The sequence below is a fragment of the Oryctolagus cuniculus genome, chromosome X, assembly GCF_964237555.1.
Source record: "Oryctolagus cuniculus chromosome X, mOryCun1.1, whole genome shotgun sequence".
Lineage (NCBI taxonomy): Eukaryota > Metazoa > Chordata > Mammalia > Lagomorpha > Leporidae > Oryctolagus > Oryctolagus cuniculus.
The window spans coordinates 107,905,843-107,928,049 of record NC_091453.1 but is presented as its reverse complement, the minus strand read 5'-3'; the positions used below and the strand labels follow the sequence as shown (position 1 = coordinate 107,928,049).

The 22,207-nt window shown below is 41.5% G+C and overlaps 1 protein-coding gene across 5 annotated transcripts in view; it reads left to right on the top strand.

Annotated features, from left to right (window-relative positions):
* The first annotated feature begins 4,733 nt into the window (after positions 1 to 4,733).
* Positions 4,734 to 22,207, top strand: part of ZNF280C (zinc finger protein 280C) — a 37,351-nt gene continuing 19,877 nt past the window's right edge. For 2 of the 5 annotated variants that reach the window (XM_008273184.4, XM_051827504.2), the window contains exons 1-10: positions 4,734 to 4,872; positions 9,767 to 9,808; positions 9,929 to 9,969; positions 12,619 to 12,759; positions 13,685 to 13,776; positions 17,593 to 17,707; positions 19,041 to 19,214; positions 19,356 to 19,465; positions 20,461 to 20,678; positions 21,567 to 21,724. In XM_008273184.4, coding sequence (XP_008271406.1) covers positions 9,945 to 9,969; positions 12,619 to 12,759; positions 13,685 to 13,776; positions 17,593 to 17,707; positions 19,041 to 19,214; positions 19,356 to 19,465; positions 20,461 to 20,678; positions 21,567 to 21,724 — 1,033 coding nt within the window. In that variant the 5' untranslated portion in view covers positions 4,734 to 4,872; positions 9,767 to 9,808; positions 9,929 to 9,944. Of the gene's footprint in view, positions 4,873 to 9,391; positions 9,684 to 9,766; positions 9,809 to 9,928; positions 9,970 to 12,618; positions 12,760 to 13,684; positions 13,777 to 17,592; positions 17,708 to 19,040; positions 19,215 to 19,355; positions 19,466 to 20,460; positions 20,679 to 21,566; positions 21,725 to 22,207 lie in introns of those variants that run through there. The other 3 variants (XM_051827507.2, XM_070066806.1, XM_051827505.2) reach the window with 3 other exon arrangements.

Here is a 22,207-nt window from a genome sequence, read left to right as displayed (position 1 = left end):
ACACCCTTTTGTGATGAAAACCCTAAGCAAATTGGGGTTAGAAGGAACATTCCTCAACACAATTAAGGCGGTCTATGATAAACCAATGGCCAGCATCATATTGAATGGGGAAAAGTTGGAGGCATTTCCATTGAAAACTGGCATCAGACAGGGATGCCCGCTCTCACTATTGCTATTTGATATAGTCCTAGAAGTGTTAGCCAGGGCCATCAGGCAAGAAAAAGAAATTAAAGGGACACAAATGGGAAAGGAGGAAGTTAAGCTATCCCTATTTGCAGATGACATGATACTATATATAGGGGACCTGATAAACTCCTATAAGAGACTATTGGAACTCATAGAAGAGTTTGGTAAAGTATCAGGATACAAAATCAACGCTCAGAAATCAACAGCCTTTGTATACACAGATAATGCCAGGGCCGAGGAAGAACTTCTAAGATCAATCCCATTCACGATAGCCACAAAAACAATAAAGTACCTTGGAATAAATTTAACCAAGGATGTCAAAGACCTCTATGATGAAAATTGCAAAACACTAAAGAAAGAAATAGAAGACGACGCAAAAAAATGGAAAAACCTGCCATGCTCATGGATTGGAAGAATCAATATTATCAAAATGTCCATTCTCCCAAAAGCAATTTACAAGTTCAATGCAGTACCAATCAAAATACCAAAGTCATTCTTCAAAGACCTAGAAAAAACGATGCTGAAATTCATATGGAGAAACAGGAGACCGAGAGTAGCTAAAGCAATCCTTTACAATAAAAACAAGGCCGGAGGCATCACAATTCCAGACTTCAAGACATACTACAGGGCAGTTATAATCAAAACAGCCTGGTACTGGTACAAAAACAGATGGATAGAACAATGGAACAGAATAGAAACACCGGAGATCAATCCAAACATCTATAACGAACTCATATTTGACAAAGGACCTAAAACCAATCCCTGGAACAAGGACAGCCTCTTCAACAAATGGTGCTGGGAAAACTGGATGTCCACATGTCTAAATATGAAGCAAGACCCCTACCTTACACCTTATATAAAAATCCACTCAACATGGATCAAAGAACTAGAGATGTGCCACGACACCATGAAACTAATTGAGAGCATAGGGGAAGCCCTTCAAGATATTGGAACAGGCGAAGAATTCTTGGAGAAGACCCCAGAGGCATGGGTAATCAAAGATAAAATAAACAAATGGGATTACCTCAAATTGAAGAGTTTCTTTACAGCAAAGGAAACAGTCAGGAAAGTGAAGAGGCAACCAACAGAATGGGAGACATTATTCGCAAACTACACAACAGATAAAGGGTTAACAACTAGAATCTATAAAATGATCAAAAAACACCACAAAATCAAAACAAACAACCCAATAAAAAAATGGGCCAAGGACCTTAACAGACATTTTTCAAAAGAGGAAATCCAAATGGCCAACAGACACATGAAAAAATGCTCAGGATCCCTAGCCATCAGGGAAATGCAGATCAAAACCACAATGAGGTTTCACCTCACTCCGGTTAGATTGGCTCACATACAGAAATCAACCAACAACAGATGCTGGTGAAGATGTGGGGGAAAAGGGACACTAATCCACTGTTGGTGGGAATGCAAACTGGTAAAGCCACTATGGAAGACAGTTTGGAGAGTCCTCAGAAACCTGAATATAGCACTACCAGAGGACCCAGCCATCCCACTCCGTGGAATTTACCCAAATGGAATTAAAGGGGAGAAAAAAAAAGAGCCATTTGCCCTCAATATTTGTTGCAGCTCAATTCACAATAGCTAAGACATGGAATCAACCTAAATGTCCAGCAACGGATGACTGGATAAAGAAACTATGGGGCCGGCACCGCGGCTCAATAAGCTAATCCTCTAGCGCCCGGACCGGGACTAGAACCTGGTGTGCCGACGTCGGCACACCAGGTTCTAGTCCCGGTCCGGGCGCCAGATTCTGTCCCGGTTGCCCCTCTTCCAGGCCAGCTCTCTGCTGTGGCCCGGGAGTGCAGTGGAGGATGGCCCAAGTCCTTGGGCCCTGCACCCCATGGGAGACCAGGAGAAGTACCTGGCTCCTGCCATCAGATCAGCGCAGTGTGCCGGCCGCAGTGCGCCGGCCCCAGCGGCCATTGGAGGGTGAACCAACAGCAAAAGGAAGACCTTTCTCTCTGTCTCTCTCTCTCACTGTCCACTCTGCCTGTCAAAAAAAAATATATGGAATATGTACTCTATGGAACACTATACAGCAGTAAAAAACAATGAAATCCGGGCATTTACAACAAAATGGAGGAAGCTGGAAAACATCATGCTGAGTTAAATAAGCCAGTCCAAAAGGGATAAATATCATATGTGCTCCCAGATCGATGGCAACTAAACGAGCATCTAAAATGATACCCATTGAAGTGAAATGGACACTATGAGAGACAATGACATGATCAGCCCTTGTCTAGACTGTTGAGGAACAACTTACTATTTTATTCCTTTTAGTATTTTTGTTGTTGTTGTTGTTGCTCTGTTTGTTCTACATAAGAACACTGGTTGAACTCTGTAATCAATGCACAATCATTCTTAGGCGTTTAAAATTAACAGAAAAGTGATCTCTGTTAAACATAAGAGTGGGAATAAGAGAGGGAGGAGATATATAGGTTGGCACATGCTCACTCAGACTTATCTCCAGTGGTGGAACTAGAAATGTGCCAGGGGATTTCAACTCAGTCTTACCAAGGAGGCAGGTACCAACCAATGCCAGAACACTTGGTAAAGTGATAAGTATAAATACACAACCGATCAAAAAGATAGGGTATGTGTCGATGAGATTTCACAAATAAGACCAGTGTAAGCAACTAATGAAGGATAGAATTAAAAGGGAGAGAATGATCCTGCGGGGGAAACAGGACACACAGCAGACTCATAGAATGGCAGCCCTCCTGCCTCAGAATCAACCCTTGGGACATTCAGATCTGGCTAAAAGGCCCATGAGAGTCTCACAGGCATGGGAAGCCATGACACGGTGGCAAAAAACAATCTAAATGAAAGATCCTGGTGAACAAGACCCCAGCAGAAGGAACAGGCCATCAAGGAGAGAGGCGCCTTTCTCTGAAGGGAGGAAGGAACCTCCACTGTGATACGGCCTTGACTAAACAAGTTCAGAGTCGGTGAACTCAAGGGGCTTCCATAGCCTAGACAGCTCATAGCAAGAGTCTTGGGTGATTGCTGACGTCATAAATAAGAGTGCCAATTGTTAAATCAACAACGGGAGTCACTGGGTACATGCTCCCACGTAGGATCTCTGTCCTTAATGTGTTTTACTATGAAACTTAAAAACAACACTACTAGTCGAACAATACCCTATACCTTGTGCGGATGTGTGAGTACAGCCTGTTGAAATCTTTGCTTAGTATATACTAAGTTGATCTTCAGTATACGAAGGTAATTGAAAATGAAACTCGATGAAGGGCGGGGTGGGAGACGGAGTGGGAGAGGGGAGGGCCATGGGAGGGAGGGAGGTTGGGGGGGAGCCACAACAATACAAAAGTTGCACTTTGTAAATTCACATTTATTAAATAAAAAATAACTATATAACAAACAAAAAAAGAACTTAATACTTTACCCTTTTAGTATTTTTTATGTTCTACTTAAAACTATTGGTTGAACTCTGTAATTAATACACAATTACTCTTAGGTATTTAATTAATGCTATAACTAGTACTCAAATAGTATTTTACACTTTGTGTTTTTGTGTGGGTGCAAACTGTTGAAATCTTTACTTAATATATGCTAAATTGATCTTCTGTATGTAAAGATAATTGAAAATTAATCTTGGTGTGAATGGAAGGGGAGAGGGAGTGGGAGAGGGGAGTGTTGTGGGTGGGAGGTAAGTTATGGGTGGGGGGAAGCTATTGTAATCCATAAGCTGTACTTTGGAAATTTATGTTCATTAAATAAAATAAAATATATGAAAAGAGTGCAGGGATAACAACCAATCTGAGGTCAAGAATAACAACCAATCAAAATGCCAGAATAGCAGCCAATCAAAGGGGAGGGTTTTCAATCAAAGACCTGAAAGTGTATGCTAATATGGTATGGTATGTGAACCAATCAGAGAACTTAAATGTGAATGCGTTCAGGCTACATGAACCAATCAGTGAACTGTCATTGGAGTAGCCTGCTTTCAGCAGAAATGGGACTTGTTCTCAATCAGGTTCGTGAGGCAGCTTCACCATCTGAAGTTGTGCTTCTGGAGAATTAAATCATGTATCTTTATGGTTTTCTTGCCTATCCAGGGTCCCGTGGAATCCCTATTATTACAATCAGAATTTTTTCTTAACATTTCAGGCAGGCGGGCATTGTGGCATAGAGCGTTAAGTCCCCACCTGAGACGCTTTATCCCAAATAGGTGCAGGTTTGCAGCCATTTGGGCAGTTATCTAGTGGTTTGAAGCTTTCTCTCTCTCAACTCTAACATTCACATAAATAAATCTTTTTTAAAAGGCGAGAAAGTCCATATGTTTAAAATAGCTTTGTTGAAATTATTTAAACATATTGACTTATATTTCCTTTTGTCTAATAAAATGTAGGCGATGTCTTTAAGGACAGTATTTTGTCCCCTCAGAGCAGTTGCCTTCGAGGGTGTGTAAAATAGCGCACATGTTTGCGCGCGCTCTGGATTGTTTGCTGGAAACGTACCCGGATGTGCTGCCAGGCGCTGGCGTTTACCCATAAGGCAGCGCGCACGCCTATAAATTCGCTGCGTTCGCTGAGGCGCTCAGTGCCCGCAAGGGGACTCCCTGGCCGCCAGTCCTTTTGGCGGCCTCTCAGCGCTTTGGCGCTCCTCCCTTTCCTCCCCTGAGCCCCAGTTGGCTGATCTCCGCTATTGGTAAGCGCTCCCCGCCCCCGTGTCGCTGGTACCGGCGGCGGTTCTCCCGCGCAGCCGTGGCCGCTGTTCTGTGAGGCGGGCGGGCTGAGGGGCTCGTTGCCGGCGCTGGTCGCCGCAACCGCCCGGGGTGCGGGTGAGGGGCTGGGCCGTGAGGCGGGCGGGCGGGCTGAGGGGCTCGACGCCGGCGCCGATCGCCGCAACCACCCGGGGTGCGGGTGAGGGGCCGGGCCGTGAGGCGGGCGGGCGGGCTGAGGGGCTCGACGCCGGCGCGGGTCGCCGCAACCGCCGGGGGTGCGGGTGAGGGGCCGGGCCGTGAGGCGAGCGGGCTGAGGGGCTCGACGCCGGCGCGGGTCGCCGCAACCGCCGGGGGTGCGGGTGAGGGGCCGGGCCGTGAGGCGAGCGGGCTGAGGGGCTCGACGCCGGCGCGGGTGGTCGCAGCGGCCGGGGGTGCGGGTGAGGGGCTCGACGCCGGCGTGGGGGCCGGGCCGTGAGGCAGGCGGGCTGAGGGGCTCGACGCCGCCGCGGGTCGCCGGGGGTGCGGGTGAGGGGCCGGGCCGTGAAGCGGGCGGGCTGAGGGGCTCGACGCCGGTCGCCGCAACGGCCCGGGGCGTGGGTGAGGGGCCGGGCTTCGCGGCACGGCGGCGGGTGGGCCACCATCTTGAGACGACCCTGAGGAGGCGGAGAAGGGATTTGGGGGGGAAAGTAGCTGGCGGGCGGGGGGTGTTGGGGCCGAGGCTTCGCGGCTGCCGCGGCGGCCGGTGACGCTGAGGAGTCCCTAGCTTGTGGCTTTTCTGTCTCGGGGCAGCTCCCTCTGGTCTTTCGTACGCTTGGCGGCAGCGTTTGATGGAGACCCGCCCACCTGAGTCTCCTCAGTCCTAGGCTAAGACGCGAGAGGGGAGTCGGAACTTTGAAGCGGCAGAGCTCCTCGGGCCCCTTCCCCTCCACCCCACCCCGGGTTCCCCCACCCAGGTTATGGCCATTCTGTGCGGACTGCCTTGTTTTTTACAAAGCCATTCCCATCTCTCGGGGAAGTTGGCGTTGCGTTCCGTTATTGTCCCGAGGCTAAGAGCCCTGAGGAGAAACGTGGCGTTCGATCCATTGTTGTTTTCTAAGAGTGATGTTCGCGGCTTTGCTATAAGAGAGTGAAGTGTGTGTGTGTGTGTGTGTGTGTGTGTGTATCTTTCTGAGGCTATCTCTTGCTGTGGAGATAGAGGGTATTCCTCTCAACTTACCTCAGGTTTTAATGCTTTTTAGGGGAAAATGTCAAGTGAGCGTGCTTCTGCAAGCATGGGAGAACTTTAAGGAATTCTTTGTTTGGAAAGATTTTCAGTTTTTTTTTTTTTTTAATCTGTGAGCCTAAATTTATGGCTTTATTGTTTCATGTTTGGACTGTGGGTTGTAATGTCTTTTAGTGTCATTAAACGTAAAAACCTAAAGTAGAATTTTAAAGTACAAAAATCACGTATTTGTGAGGTGTTTTGATTTGGATGTTACTGTGCAAACTCAGGCTAGCTCCTTAAGCCGAGACGGAGCCTGTAAAGGCACTGATTGGCTGTGTAACTGTTTTCCAAGAAAACATCTATATGAATTGCGTTCACCCTCGTATCTTTTTTTTTAAGGTTTTGAGAGGTAGAGTTAAAGACAGTGAGAGGGAGGGACAGAGAGAGAGGTCTTCCTTCCACTGGTTCACTCCCCAAATGGCCGCAACGGCCAGAGCTGTGCCAATCCGAAGTCGGGAGCCAGGAGCTTCTGTGTCTCCCACGCGGGTGCAGGGGCCCAAACACTTGGGCCATCTTTCACCGTTTTCCCAGGCCATAGCAGAGAGCTAGATCGGAAGGGGAGCAGCTGAGACTTGAACCAGTGGCACAGCGGCCGCCCCCACCCTTGTATCTTGCATTTGTATATTTCATTGATACCTCCCCTTTTGAGGTGGGCTGTGGGGTGGTAACAGAACTTTTTGAAGGTGAATAAACAATCTCAAGGAGAGGACTTTACTGAGGTCATAGGAAGTAATGGAGCCAATTCTTGAACCTAAGCTCTCTGACCCTCGTGTGATGCTTAATTCACTATTATGCTCAACTTTTTCTGGGAGTGAGGTGGTTGCATAAAATAAGCAGGGAGGCTCACCTAAAAATTACAAGAAATATTATTCATGGACCGGCGCTGTGGCATAAGCATTAAAGCTGCCACCTGCAGTGCTGGCATCCCATATGGGTGCAGGTTCAAGTCCTGGCTGCTCCACTTCCGATCCAGCTCTCTGCTATGGCCTGGGAAAGCAGTAGAAGATGGCCCAAGTCCTTAGAGTCCTTAGGCCCCTGCACCCGTGTGGGAGACCCAGAGGAAGCTCCTGGCTTCTGATCAGCGCATCTCCGGCCGTTTTGGCCAGTTGGGGAGTGAACCAGCAGATGGAGGACTCCTCTCTCTCTCTGTCTCTCTCTCTCTGTCTCTCTCTCTCTCTCTCTCTGCCTCTCCTCTGTGTAACTCTGACTTTCAAATAAATAAGTAAATCTTAAAAGCAACTGAAAAAATTCTATAAAAGTAGCAAGATTCTGAAAAAATCTTTGAAAAAAACATTTACATGGATTGCAAATATTGATACTCAGCACAGAAGAAACAAACATTTCAATATTATATATATAAATATATGTAATTATATATAATAATAGAAATCACTACAAGCTAATATAAACACTTTAAATGAAAATGATTTTCCTAAAACAAAAAGCCTAGTACAAGGTGGCACTAATTTACTATTTTGCAAATATGTTTAATATCTTTCTTAATAAAGGACAATGGATTTTCTTAGCCTCTGAAAATTTTTTGTTCAAAAAGAAGTATACTATGGCTAAATTCTTATTTAATAACTAATAAGGTTCTCACGATTCCTTTAGTCCCAGATAAATTGTTTCCAAAGTAAATTAAAAATATAAGAAGTAAATATGGTCCATTGTACCCAAAAGGTACATAGTGATGACTGCTTTTCCTGATATACTGAAGAGTTAATAGGGATACTCTTTAAAAGAAAACCACTTCACAGAGAATGAATCAAAAGTTTAGACATGCATTTTGGATTCACATTCCTAAGTTTTCCTGAATCAATTTTAAAACAGGGGTGGGGAATGTCTGGCCAGTGGACCAAATAAGTCCCGTGAAATCATTTGGTCTCGTCCACGCAAGGCAACCATAGGCAGGATTCGAAATTCAGACATATCTATCGCAGGATCTCCTACGTGGGAGCAGGGTCCCAAGGACTTGGGCCATTCTCTGCTGCGTTCCCAGGCACACTAGCAGGTGGCGGGATCAGAAGTAGAGCAGCCAGGACTCAAACCGGCAGTGCCCATATGGGACGCGGAGGCTTAACCTGCTACACCACAATACCAGCACTCCATGTAAACATTTTTTAAGAGTAAAGAGGTTCTGAGCCAAGAGTTTGAGAACTTACCTAACGCAGCTTGTTTGTGACAGTATTTTTAAAAGATTTGTGTATTTTATTTTTAAAGTCAGAATTACAGATAGAAAGAAGGTAGTCTGAAAAGCCTGAGTGGATAATGGCGTCAAACATGGCTAGCTCCAGGTGTTTAAATGGTATCAAGACTTGAATGCCTCCCTGTCTTTTTTCTCTTTTCCAGAGCTGCTTCTGGGTCTCCCACGTGGGTGGCAAGAGGTCCAAGCACTTGGACCATTTTCCACTGTTTTTCCCAGGCCATTAGCAAGGAACTGGATCAGAAGTAGAGCAGCCAGGATGTGAATCAGTGCTGGCACTTTTTTACATATAGTGGCGCTCTCTGGCCCATTTCTGAAAACCGAATCCAGATTTAAACAATCAAGGGAGGAGTAGAACAACTACCAATCAGGAAGTCAGAATAACAGCCAATCAGTGGGCAGGGAAAGCAATCAGAATGATAATAACAGAACTGAAAGTGTATGTTAATAAGACATGCTGTATGATTCTAACTATGTAATCTTATGGAGACATAGATGAAAAGCTTTAGTGGATAATCGGATTCAAACACGGCTAGCTTCAGGTGTTTAAATGGTATCATCAAGACTTGAATGCCTCCCTGTCTTCCCTTTCTCTTTCCCAGAATCTGATGGCTTTGTTCTCTTTTTTGGCTTCTTTTTTTAATGAATTAAACTGTGAGGAAATTTATCCACCTAATTTTCTATACTTTTCAGTTAGTTGATATGTAAAAACTAAACTTATTTACTTTTTTTAAAGATTTATTTATTTGAAAGAGTTAAATAGAGAGGTAGAGCCAGAGAGTGAGAGAGATAGGTCTTCCATCCACTGGTTCACTCCCCAAATGGCTGCAACAGCCAGAGCTGGGCTGATCCAAAGCCAGGAGCTTCTTCTGGGTCTCCCACGTGGGTGCAGGGCCCCAAGCACTTTGGCCATCTTCTGCTTTCCCAGGCCATAGCAGAGAGCTGGATCAGAAGTGGAGCAGCCAGGACTCCATCCAGCACCCATATGGGATGCTGGTGCTGCAGGCCAGGGCTTTAACCCACTGTGCTGCAGTGCCAGCCCCTAAAAAATGTATTTCAACATATATTATAGTAATAACATTTATTTCTGAAATGTTAAGAATGTCATTTAGTATGTCAAAATCCAGATTTACTAAAATATTTTGCAGAGTAATTACTCATTTTTACATAAAGATGCCTTTTAAAGTTTATTTTTACTTTACTTCATCAGATTTCTTCATGTAGTAAATGCTACTACTTATTTAGTATTCAGCATTCTATTTACTAAATTTGCATTATTTCAGGAATGACCCAATTCCAGGAAGTGCATTACATATCAAACTTAAAAAGTAAGCTTTTGTAGGACAGAAAGATTAAATGTGTGTACCTTTAATTTAACAAAGTCCATTCTAATAGTATCTTTGTTTTATAGGGCGGAAAACTAAGACTTTACTGCTGCCTTCCCTGAGTCAGAGTAAGTTTATTGGAAATTAAAATTAGACCCAAATGTTTCTGAATCGGGTTTCATGTTTCAATATTTAGTGTGACTTAATGTGACTAGTAAAATTGATTGATGTCATGTGTTGGTACTTAGGTGACTCGGCAACCTCATGGATAATAACAACCCCCCAAAAAGTAAGTATAGTGTTGCAATTGATACTAATATGCATTGCTTTTGTAAGAGACAGGGGTGGGCACATTTTCTTTAAAAACAAAACAAACTTGGATTTATTTATTATCTACTCATAAAAATGAACAATATGCAATAAAAATGTCAGTAAATTTGAAATGTTCTTACTCATCCCCAGAGATAAATATTATAAGTGTGGTTTGCATAATCATAAATTTTTTTCTAATGCATAGACTAAAATATGTGATTTCTAAATAAGATCATACTATAGAGTGCTTTTTCATATCTTCTAAAATTTTTTACTCAAAAATATATCTTTATTGTTTAAACAGTGGCAATCCCCAGTTACAAAGAATGAGAAAGAGGCTGGCACTGTGGCATAGTGGGCTAAAGCCTCCACCTGTGGCACCAGCATCCCATATGGACGCTGGTTCGAGTGCCAGCTGCTGCTCCTCTTTTTCTTTTTCTTTTTTTTTTTTTTAAGATTTATTTCTTTATTTGACAGAGTTACACAGAGAGAAGGAGAGGCAGAGACAGAGATCTTCCATCCACTGGTTCACTGAAGCCAGGAGCTTCTTCCAGGTCTCCCACATGGGTGCAGGGGCCCAAGGACTTGGAACATCATCATCATCTACTGCTTTCCTAGTCCATAGCAGAGAGCTGGATTGGAAGTGGAGCAGCCGGGACTTGAACCAGTGCCCATATGAGATGCCAGCACCACAGGCGGCGGCTTTACCCGCTATGCCACAGTGCCAGTCCCCAGGTTGCTCCTCTTCTGATATAGCTCTCTGCTATGGTCTGGAAAAGCAGTAGAAGATGGCTCAATTGCTTGGGCCCTTACACCCACAAGGGACCCAGAAGACGCTCCTGGCTTTGGATCAGCCCAGCTCCGGCCGCTACAGCCACTTAGGGAGTGAACCAGCAGATGAGAGACCTCTCTCTCTGTCTCATTCTGTAACTCTACCTCTCAAAATAATTTAATACATAAAATATTTTGTAAAAAAGAATGAGGAGGGGCCGGCGCCATCCGCAGTAGGTTAATCCTCCGCCTGCAGTGTTGGCATCCCATATGGGCGCCAGTTCTAATCCTGCCTGCTGCTCTTCCAGTCCAGCTCTCTGCTATGACCTGGGAAAGTAGTGGAGGATGGCCCAAGTCCTTGGGCCCCTGCACCCACGTGGGAGACCAGGAAGAAGCACCTGGCTCCTGGCTTCAGATCGGCAAAAGCTCCGACTGTTGCGGCCATTTGGGGAGTGAACCAATGGACTGAAGACCTTTCTCTTTGTCTCTCCCTCTCAATGTCTGTAACTCTACCTCTCAAATAAATAAATAAAATTTTAAAAAGAATGAGGAAGACTCATGTGTCTAACAGAGTATCAACATGAATATAAACTTTTTTAATTATCAGTATACATAGATCTCTTTAAATTTGACATTGTCCAAATTGGCCAAGTTTCTTAGCCTATATGTAGGAGGAATTATAAAGGAAGAAAAACATTTTTTTTCACTCAAGAAACTTCAAAGTTGAGTGCAATTAAGAAGCATTAAAAAAATAAGAGCAGTTGTTGTGCAGTGGTTAAGATGCCATTTGGGAGGCTGACTCGAGTCCTTACTACTTTATTTCCAATCTAACTTATTGACTATGTATCCTGTTAGGCAGCAGATGATTACTTAAGTACTTGGGTCCCTGCCACCCACATGGGAAACTTTGATAGAGTTCTGGACTCCCTGGCTCTGGCCTGGCCCAGCCTTGGCTATTGTGGGCATTTGGAGAGTAAACCTGTGGATAGAAGAACTCTCTCTCCCCCTCTTTTCTGCCTTTTGAGTGGATGAAAATAAATATTTTTTAAAAATGTACTTTATTGGGACCGGCACTGTGGTGTAGCGGGTAAAGCCACCGCCTGCAGCATCCCACATGGTCGCCGGTTTGAAACCCAGCTGCTCCACTTCCAGCTGGTCCACTTCCCATCCAGCTCTCTGCTATGGCCTGGGAAAGCAGTAGAAGATGGCCCAAGCCCTTGGGCCCTTCTCTCACGTGGGAGACCTGGAGGGAAGCTCCTGGCTCCTGGCTTCAGATTGACACAGCTCCAGCCATTGTAGCCAATTGGGGAGTGAACCAGTGGATGGAAGACCTCTTTCTCTCTGCCTCTGCCTCTCTGTGTAACTCTGACTTTCAAAGTAAATCTTTTTTAAAAAGTGCTTTATTTATTTGAAAGGCAGAGTAGGAAAGAGACAGAGAAAAAGATCTTCCATCCATTGGTTGGTTCCGCCAAATAACTGCAACAGCTGGGGCTGGGCCAAGCCCAAGTCAGGAGCCTAGAACTCTATCTGGGTCTTCCACTGCTTTCCCAGGTACATTGGCAGGACGCTGAATTCCGAAAGCGGAGCCACAGGGACTCCAGCTGATACTTGGGTATAGAATGCCAGTGTCACAAGCAGCAACCTAACCCACTGCACCACAATACCCACCCCTAGCTAACTAATTATTAGTTTAGATCTAAGAGATTGAGTCTGGAGTGTCTTATTTTTGCTGCCATGTACTGAGTACAAATATCAGTTCAATGATTGTTTTTAAGATTATTAAAGTATATCTTAAATATTGCAAAAAAAGTATTTTTCTTTAAAATAAGATTTACTTTTTCCTTTTGAAAATTAGATAATCCAAAAGGGGCCGAACTCTTCATGGAATGTGAAGAGGAAGAGCTGGAACCATGGCAGAAAAAAGCAGAAGAAACTTCAGATGATGATGAGCTAATCTTCGTTAAAGAGATATCAAATTCAAAAACTGCCATTTCAAGTAAGCATTTTCAGTGAAGTTTCATTACATAGTTGTTGGTTGTTTCTAATAGGAAAACCTGTGGGTTGTTTTATATTCTTTGATGTACTTGCTCTTCTGTAAGGAGTGAAGTTGGGATGGTAGGTAAAGGTCAGTAAGAACTTGTGAGAATCAGAGTAGGGATATGGTTGGGGACCAGGGTAAGAGGTGACAGGCTAAAATATCAGATTGAGAAAAGGAAAATAATTTAACTTAGGGTAAAGATTGCCTGACAGCATTATGGGCATTTTGCAATTGAAAATGTTATTTTAAATTTAAGTCTTGGGAGCTGGTGCTGTGGCATAGTAGACTAAGCCTCCGTCTGGGGTGCCACCATCCCATATGGGTGCCAGTGCATGTCCTGGCTGCTCCTCTTCTGATCCAGCTCTCTGCTTATGGCCTGGGAAAGCAGTAGAAGATAGCCAAACTGCTTGGGCCCCTGCACCTGTGTGAGAGATCTGGAAGAAGCCTCTCTAGCTCCTGGCTTTGGATCAGCCCAGCTCCAGCTGTTGAGGCCATTTGAGGAGTGAACCAGTGGATGGAAGATCTGTCCCTGCCTCTATCCCTGCCTCTGACTTTCTCCCGGCTTCTGCCTCTGACTCTCTGTAACTGCTTTTCAAATGAATGAATAAATCTTAAAAATAGACTTCTATTATTGGCTGTGTATAGACATACTTTTAGAAAGGTCTTTCTATAATATATATTTCATTAACATAACAATTTTACAAATAAAACAATTCTTCTAGATATGTTGAACAGAAGTAACTCCAGCTCATCCTCAAAGGGAATAAAGAATGAGTCACTCCAAGTATACTGCTGGTATACTATTTTAATTTTAAAGTGAAGTACTTTGATAATTTGGTTATATAGAAATATATTCAGTCTATTGTATAATTTTAAAATGCAGGTAATTCTGATGAATTGCAGTCTCTAAGTTCTATGTCTACCTTGCTTTTGTGTCCGCCTGACTCAAAATCTACAGACAGCATTGCAACTCAGGTAAGTGTCCGTGAAATTACACAGGTAGTTCAAAGACATGTTGAATATAATACTGAGTTAAAATTGTGACCATCAGAAAATGTCAGCATCTTTGATATATCTCAGCCAATACCCAAAGCAGTAGCTATAGAAACTAATTATCCAGTAAATCAGATATAGGTATTGAAAACTGTGCTCTCAAAACATGAGAAAAAGGGTACAATTACAATATTGCATGGCAACATTTTTAAGATCCTAAAATGAACCAAGTGGGAAGATCATCCCAAAGTCATTGTTGCTATTTATTTGTGAAAACATTCCTTCTTAGTTTTAAAAATACAACAAAAGTAATAAGTGAGAATAGCTAACATTCATTTGACTGTTAATATATGTAATTCTTTGTGCTAAATGCTATATAGAAACTAATATTTTTAATTCTTATGATATCCCTATGAGATAGGCACTATTACTATCCCCATTTTATAGTTGAATACTGAAGATCAGAGAGGACAAATAATTCACTTAAGACCACACAGCTAATAAATGATGGATCTAGGCTTTTAATCCAGTTTAACCTGGGATTTTAGAAACATGCCTAGGGGCCAGCGCTGTGGCATAGAAGGTTAAACCTCTGCCTGCAGTGTTGGTATCACATAAGGATGCCGGTTCCAGTCCCAGATGCTCAACTTCAGATCCAGCTCCCTGCTGATGTGCCTGGAAAAGCAGCAGAAGATGGCTCAAGTACTTGGGCCCCTGCACCTACATGGGAGACCCTGAAGAAGCTCCTGGCTTTGGCCTGGCCCAATTGCGGCCACTTGAGGAGTAAACCAGCACATGGAAAATCAATATCTCTCTCTCTCTTTCTGCTTGTCTGTAACTCTAACTTTCAAATACATAAATCTTTAAAAACTGCCTATACAGGGCCGGCGTTGTGGCATAGCAGGTAAAGCTGCCGCCTGCAGTGCTGGCATCCCATATGGGTGCCGGTTCGAGTCCCGGCTGCTCCACTTCCGATCCAGCTCTCTGCTATGGCCTGGGAAAGCAGTAGAAGATGGCCCAAGTCTTTGGGCCCCTGCACCTGCGTGGGAGACCCAAAAGAGGCTCCTGGCTTCGGGTCGGCGCACCTCCAGCTGTTGCGGCCAACTGGGGAGTGAGCCAGCGGACGGAAGACCTCTCTCTCTGTCTCTGCCTCTCCTTCTCTCTCTGTGTAACTCTTTCAAGTAAATAATAAATTAATCTTTAAAAAATGCCTATACACATATCCATCCATAATTTAAGTATGTGTTTTTAAAAATGGAAGCATTGCCCAAGAGCAATGATATCGTCAGTCTACAGAGTCTTGACATTTGCTGAAACTTGCTTAGGGTCCACAAGTTTAAAAATTTAGTCATAACAGACATTTGCCCTTTTCAGTGTGTTGACATTTTAAAACTCTCAAGTGACTACAATATGCAGCAACAGATACATATTCTTGAATAAATTGGGAAACCCAAGTAAGGGAATTTTCTCTAATTTTTTTAAACTATTCTGTTTACCTCAACAACCCCTTCAGGGAGGGAGGTGATTATTAGCTCTTTTGAAGCCAGTGTGATATGCCTAAGGGCATGGGCAATGTAAGATAATACTAGATCTTTTTTAATACTGTAGTGACAACTACTTGATAAAATACATGTACTATGAGAGTTGAGTACATTCTAAATACACAATTATTGGTTGCTATTATTTCAGTTAGAAAGGTAAATAATTTGAGGCTCAGAAGTGACTTGCCAAGATTATGTAAATAGGCTGGAATTCAGATAACCTGTCTATCTGCTGCTTTACCTCATTATATTTTGTATCTTTCTGAACTATTTTGAAGAGACATAAGATATTCTGACTAAAATTATTTTAGCAAGTTATTTATTGACTGATGTGTCTGCTCTCTGAAATTATGGTACTTAACCTCAGAAAGGTCTTAAAGTACTTATTTTAAGGAATTTCTATTAAAGAACCTTTTTTTGGAAATTTTAAGTGAATGTTCTTTTAATATTTTTAAAAATATTTATTTGAAATAGTGATAGAGACAGAGCTGGTTCACTTCCCAAATGGCCGTGGCTTGTCTAAGCCAAATCCAGGAGCCTGGAGCCACATCTGGGTCTCCCACATGGGTGGTAGGGACTCAAACACTTGAGCTATCATCCTCTACTACCTTCCCAGGCACATTAGAAGGGAGCTGGATCAGAAGCCAAGCATCCAGGAACTGAACCAGCATTCCACTATGGGTTGCTGGCTCACAAAAGGCAGCTTACCTCACAACACTTGCACTGCAACACAACACTTGCCCCTGTTTTCCTTTTTTTCCTAAGATTTATTTATTTGAAAATCGGAGTTACACAGAGAGAAGGAGAGTCAGAGAGAGGTCTTCCATCAGCTGGTTCACGCCCCAGTTGGCCGCAGTGGCCAGAGCGGTGCCGATCAGGAGCTTCTTTCGGGTCTCCCATGCAGATGCAGGGGCCCAAGGACTTGGGCCATCCTCTGCTGCTTTCCCAGGCCATAGCAGAGAGCTGGATCAGAAGTAGAGCAGCTAGGATTTGAACTGGCGCCCATATGGGGTGCCGGCGCTCCAGGCAGCAGCCTTAACCACTATGCCACAGCGCTGACCTGTTTTCCATTTTTTAAGCGCAAATATTTAAACTATATACCCCACAATAAGATCCTGCTTAGTTACAAATGAGGCAACCGTTATTGCTTTTATACAATATACATTAAAGCTCAAATGTAGAAATGGGCTTTTTAGACCTCAAATTCTAAGGATGGAATAATTTTGGGTCATCTCAATATGTCTCTTAACTTCTTGACAAACTTGTCATTAGAAAACTTAGTAGCAAAATAAAATTCTTGAAACCTAATCACCTCTGAACTTGTAAACACAAAACAAGCAAGCAAAATCTTTATATTCTCATTGTAAAAGTAATGTGTATGAGGGCCGGCGCCGCGGCTCACTAGGCTAATCCTCCGCCTAGCGGCGCCGGCACACCGGGTTCTAGTCCCGGTCGGGGCGCCGGATTCTGTCCCGGTTGCCCCTCTTCCAGTCCAGCTCTCTGCTGTGGCCAGGGAGTGCAGTGGAGGATGGCCCAGGTGCTTGGGCCCTGCACCCCACGGGAGACCAGGAAAAGCACCTGGCTCCTGGCTCCTGCCACCGGATCAGCGCGGTGCGCCTGCCGCGGCGGCCATTGGAGGGTGAAGCAACGGCAAAGGAAGACCTTTCTCTCTGTCTCTCTCTCTCACTGTCCACTCTGCCTGTCAAAAAAAAAAAAAAAAAGTAATGTGTATGAGAGGGTGAGTTAGAAAAAGAGAATACATACTGTATTTTGATTTTTGTTTTTCTATAGATGGGTAGTCTGAAACAAAATCAGTAGGAATCAATTTATTTAACCATTCTTCTCTTGTTAGGCAAATAGGTTTTTAGATTTTTGCTAGTATAAGTAATTCCCATTAAACACTTTCAGATTCACAGCATAAATTCTTAGAAGAGGAATGATTGGACTAATTGGATGAAAGTATCTGAACTTTTAAAGCCCTTGATAAAAACTGCCAAGTTTCTTGCAGTAAATTTGTACCAAAATATAACCACCTACTTTGCTAGTATTATTACTTTTAACTTTTTATACCAAACAACTTTAGAACAAAAAATAATGCAGAGTTCCTACATACCCCTCATCCAGTAGATGCTAATTATAGCTAAACTTTGTGTTTTATAACTCACTAGTGACTGTCATTAAAGTTATAAAGTATTGACATACAGTGAAATTTACCTTTATAGTAAAATCTATAAAACAAAATTATAATTTTTTGCAGGATTATACGGGGCACTTACAACAAACTCATTTGGATGATTCTTCAGACTTACGATCTGACCTGACCCAGGATGCAGTACCAGAGTCCCCAAGCATATCAAATATTCTTCCAGAAGGTTTGGTTTAATACTTTTTCATGAAAATTATAAAGAGACTTGATGAATATACGTATGGAATTGAATTTATGTTTTGAGTCTCCTATCTTCATGTTAAGTTTTTCAAATGTTGAGATAGAATAGAGCTAATCATTCCTGAATGCCTTCTTGAGTGATTTTATATAAAATTAGCTTAATAATAGAATATTTCTGTTAAGTTGGCTGAAGTGTTCTTTGAGCTTGTTCTCACTTGGAACAAATCATGGAGTGAAAAAAAATCTTAGTTTTTGAATCAGAAGTTTCCTGATGCCTTAAATATTATGTTAAAAAAAAAACAGTGCTAATAGGGCTGGCATTGTGGCAGAACAGGTTGGGGTTCTGGTGGCCCCTCCACTTCCAATCCAGTTCTCTGCTAATATGCCTCAGTAAGCAGTGGAAGATGACCCAAGTACTTGAGCCCCTGCCACTCAACATGGGAGACCCAGAAGGAGTTCTAGGCACCTGGCATCAGCCTGGCTGAGCCCCAGCCCTTGAGACCATTTGAGGAGTGAACTAGTAGATGGAATTAATCTATCTCGCTCGCTCTCTCACTGCTTTTCAAGTAAATAATTCTTTAAAAAAAAGTAGGACCAAGAGGTAAGTGTTCTTGTCACACAGATAGTGCTCACTCATTCTTGCTCTCCTTGCCTCTGCTCTCCAAATAAATATTTTTAAAAATCACTTTGCTGTGTATGGTAATAGCCAAAATGTTTCTCTTGCATATGTACTGAAATACATAATCCTTTGGCTTGAAAGTGATGGTTTTCAAACTCAAAACTATTTTAGCAATGATATCCCTAATTCAATAAAATCTTGTACAAAAGCCTAATAAATAAAATGTAAAAGGAAAATTTTCTATCTGACATGCTCATTATATTCCCTAAGACATTTTAGACTTAGGAAAACATAGTTTGAAAACCATTATACTTCATTTCTCCATTCTCACACCAGCCTTGGTGTAGGAGGGGATGGGTGGGGGGAACTCTTGTCAAGAGGCACATTGGTGCATGTGTTGCTAGAGCACTTGTCCATAGAAATATTTTATGATATTAAAGGAAATCTTTGGAAGTGGCTTGTTTTTTAAGGGGAAAAAAAACCATTATACTAACTCCAAGCCTTTTCATTTGAATGAATGAGATATTATGGATCAAGATTCGTAGAGAATAAATAGATAACTTAATCTAAACAGCCTTTAACTCCAAGGTATTTTTAGTTAATTTTAAATGGAAAGCTGTTTTCAGTAGCAGTTTTATGTAAATAATAGTGTATATTAAGTCATTTACAAATGTCTTTCCCACTATTTAAACTTTTGTAGGTTGTGGTCAAACTTCACCTGAATTAAAAGTCCCTTCTACTTCTAAAGAAAACAGTGTTAATCCAGTACAACCAAATACCAGTGAAATTGTTTGTGAAGTAAATCCCTCTGCTTCAGTGTCTTTAATGGACCGTTCTTCAGAGGCACCCTCCCAGTCTACTGGAGGAACAGGAAGTATGAAATCTATCATTTAAAACAGAAATCATATTGCTTATACATAAATCTTAGAAATTGTGATGAATTTTGAAACTATTGTGGTTATACAACGTTTTTAAAAGATGAATTATAGTCATAAAAGTCCTTAATTTATTTTAGCTGCAGATACCTCATCATCTCAAGATAAAACTGGAAAATCTGTACTAAAAGCTTGTCCAAAGTGCAATTCTGAGTTCAGTCTTTTGGAGCCTTTGAAATTCCACATGAAGGTAAAATTATTTTTAAATTCAATTTTTTAAATGTTTACAAATCCCTGAAAACATTAATGATTCGTATACAATAAATGCTAGTTTATCTAGATATTTAGCTAAATCTAATGTTGATATTTCCATATAACAAGTAACAATTGGTAATTCATAATGATCATCATAATATACAAGATTTTGAAATCCTCCCCATCATGAAATTTTAAAACTTTGTAATATGCATATATTAATCAAAATACTATATTAACTAAAGCTGTTCAAACTTTTTATTAAGCGGGCATTTGTATTAGGTGCCTAATTTTTCATGTAACTTAAAATTTCCTTTTGTTTGTTCATGGTGACCTATGCATGTCATTACTCAATGAAAATCTTAGTTTTGTATTTTAATTTTCAACTCAAAAGTAAACTCCTAATGATAGAGCATTTCATATGAAATGATTTTTAATACAGCCTAGAATATTTTAGATAGAATGTGTTGATTTTCAAAATGTAACTAATACTTCTTTATATCTGACATTTTCTAGCATCTTGAGTTTGGAGAACGGCAGATTAGCTGTGCTCAAAGTCTAGCTACCACCAGGCTTTACTGAAATACTACTGTTTTGATAATTGAGCTTATACATAATGGCATATAGAACTACTCTTTAAAGTTCATCTTGACACAAATATGAAATGTATATTTTTGGATAAGAAATTTCAGATGTAAATATTTGATAAAGAAAAATTACAAGGAAAATTTTCTATATAGATATATAGACATCCCTGATCTTAAGGTTTCCAATTTATTTTTGGAGTTACTTCTGTATGAGGATAATATTTATTATTGGGAGCTTTTTAAAATTTATAAAGAAGGAAATCAACATTTCGGTGAATATCTTGCCAAATATAGGCCAAATATAGTTTCATAAAATCTGGTGCTAGTTATAAACACATAATCATTTTTTAGTATCCAATTTTTAAAAGATATAAGTATGACTTAATGTTTGTTCCTCTTTCAGCATTGTTGTCCAGACATGGTGAATAACTTCTTGGAACTTAAAGTAGAATCTTCACATACTGAAGACACCGCCGAGATTGCTCCGGAGAAGGAGAAATTAATTATGTTAGTTAGTGACTTTTATTACGGAACACATGAAGGAGATACTGAGGCAGAACCAAAGACTTACACAACTTTTAAATGTGTCACTTGCTGTAAAGTTCTTAAAAATAATATTAGGTATGTAAGTACTTTGCATTTGCTTGAAGGTTGATATATTACAGATATGAATACTGTATCTTTAATATTCTGTGCCATCCCTAAATGATTAATACTTTCTCCTAAGAACAGAGGCAGGTTATCCTGTTAAAAAAAAAAAAAAACACACCCTTTAAGATTACAGAGGGATAGACCGAGATCTTCTACCCTCTGGTTCACTCCGCAGATGGCTGCAACAGCTGGGGCTTGGCCAGGCCGGAGCCAGGAGCTTCTTCAGGGTCTCTCGTGTAGATAGCAGGGGCCATAATACTTGGGCAATCTGCTGCTGCTTTTCCCAAGCCATTAGCAGGGAGCTAGATCTCACCTGGAGCAGCTGTTACTTGAACTGGTGCCCATATTGGATACCAGCATTGTGGGCGGCAGCCCCACCTGCTATGCCACAGTGCCAGCCCCTGTAGTTCTTTCTCTTAAGAAGCCTTTTAGGGAAGCTGAAATTAGCAAAATGTAGGACTGAAAAATGTATATCTCGGAGGACTTCAAAAGATTTTTCTCATGACTATAGGTTTTGGTGGTAGGGTTTCTTACCCTTTATTTCATATATGGAAAAGAAGCCTAGTATTGGTCTTTACCAAAAAGAAATGATTTATCTGAAATAATGAAGAATTATAGCAAACAATTTATTTCATATTGACTACATTAATGGATTATTTTAAAAAGAAAAAAGAGTAACATTTACTGAGCCAGTTAATGAAAGTAAATTATTTAGTGTGCATTTCTTTGTAGAGTGCTTCGGCCCTAGAGATATGATTTTGAGTCATGCAACTGCATCTTTAAAATTTAGTTTCAGATACTTGTAAGATTTTTCTTTGGTTATAAATCTGAATTTTTGCACCTGTTGGACTATCATAGGTTCATGAACCACATGAAACACCACTTGGAACTTGACAAACAGAACAGTAAGAGTTGGGAAAGCCATACCACCTGCCAGCACTGCTACCGAAAGTTTTCCACACCCTTCCAGCTGCAGTGCCACATTGAGAATACACACACCCGTCAGGAAGTTTCTAGTAAGAGATAATTTCATTGAGCTTCTAAATATTGATTTGATTATCTGAATTGTGAAGAAATCTTATAAATTCCAACAAATAAGACTAAAAGATTTTATAATGTCAGGGCAAAATTGAAAAACACATTTATAAACCTAAATAAAATTTGTTACTAAAATTGAAGCCTCTTATAAATAATTCAGTAGTGGAAGCTTTCTTGGCATAACTCATGCATTGTGGGTAGGAGACTGTTAGAACACCTAAATTCTGTGGTTTTCAAATTTGAAATCATTGGCTTTGACTTACATTTTAATATGAAAACTATAATGGTAGTTAAAACTCAAAGTTTAGGAGCTGGACAGCTTGGATTCAGATACCAGTTCTGCCTTTTGATTCAGCTACAAGGTCTTGTGCAAGTTACTTATCCTTTCTGTGCTTCTGGTTCTTCAGATGGAGAAACAGAGATGAAAATAGCCATACCAACCTCAGTGATTTTATGAAAAT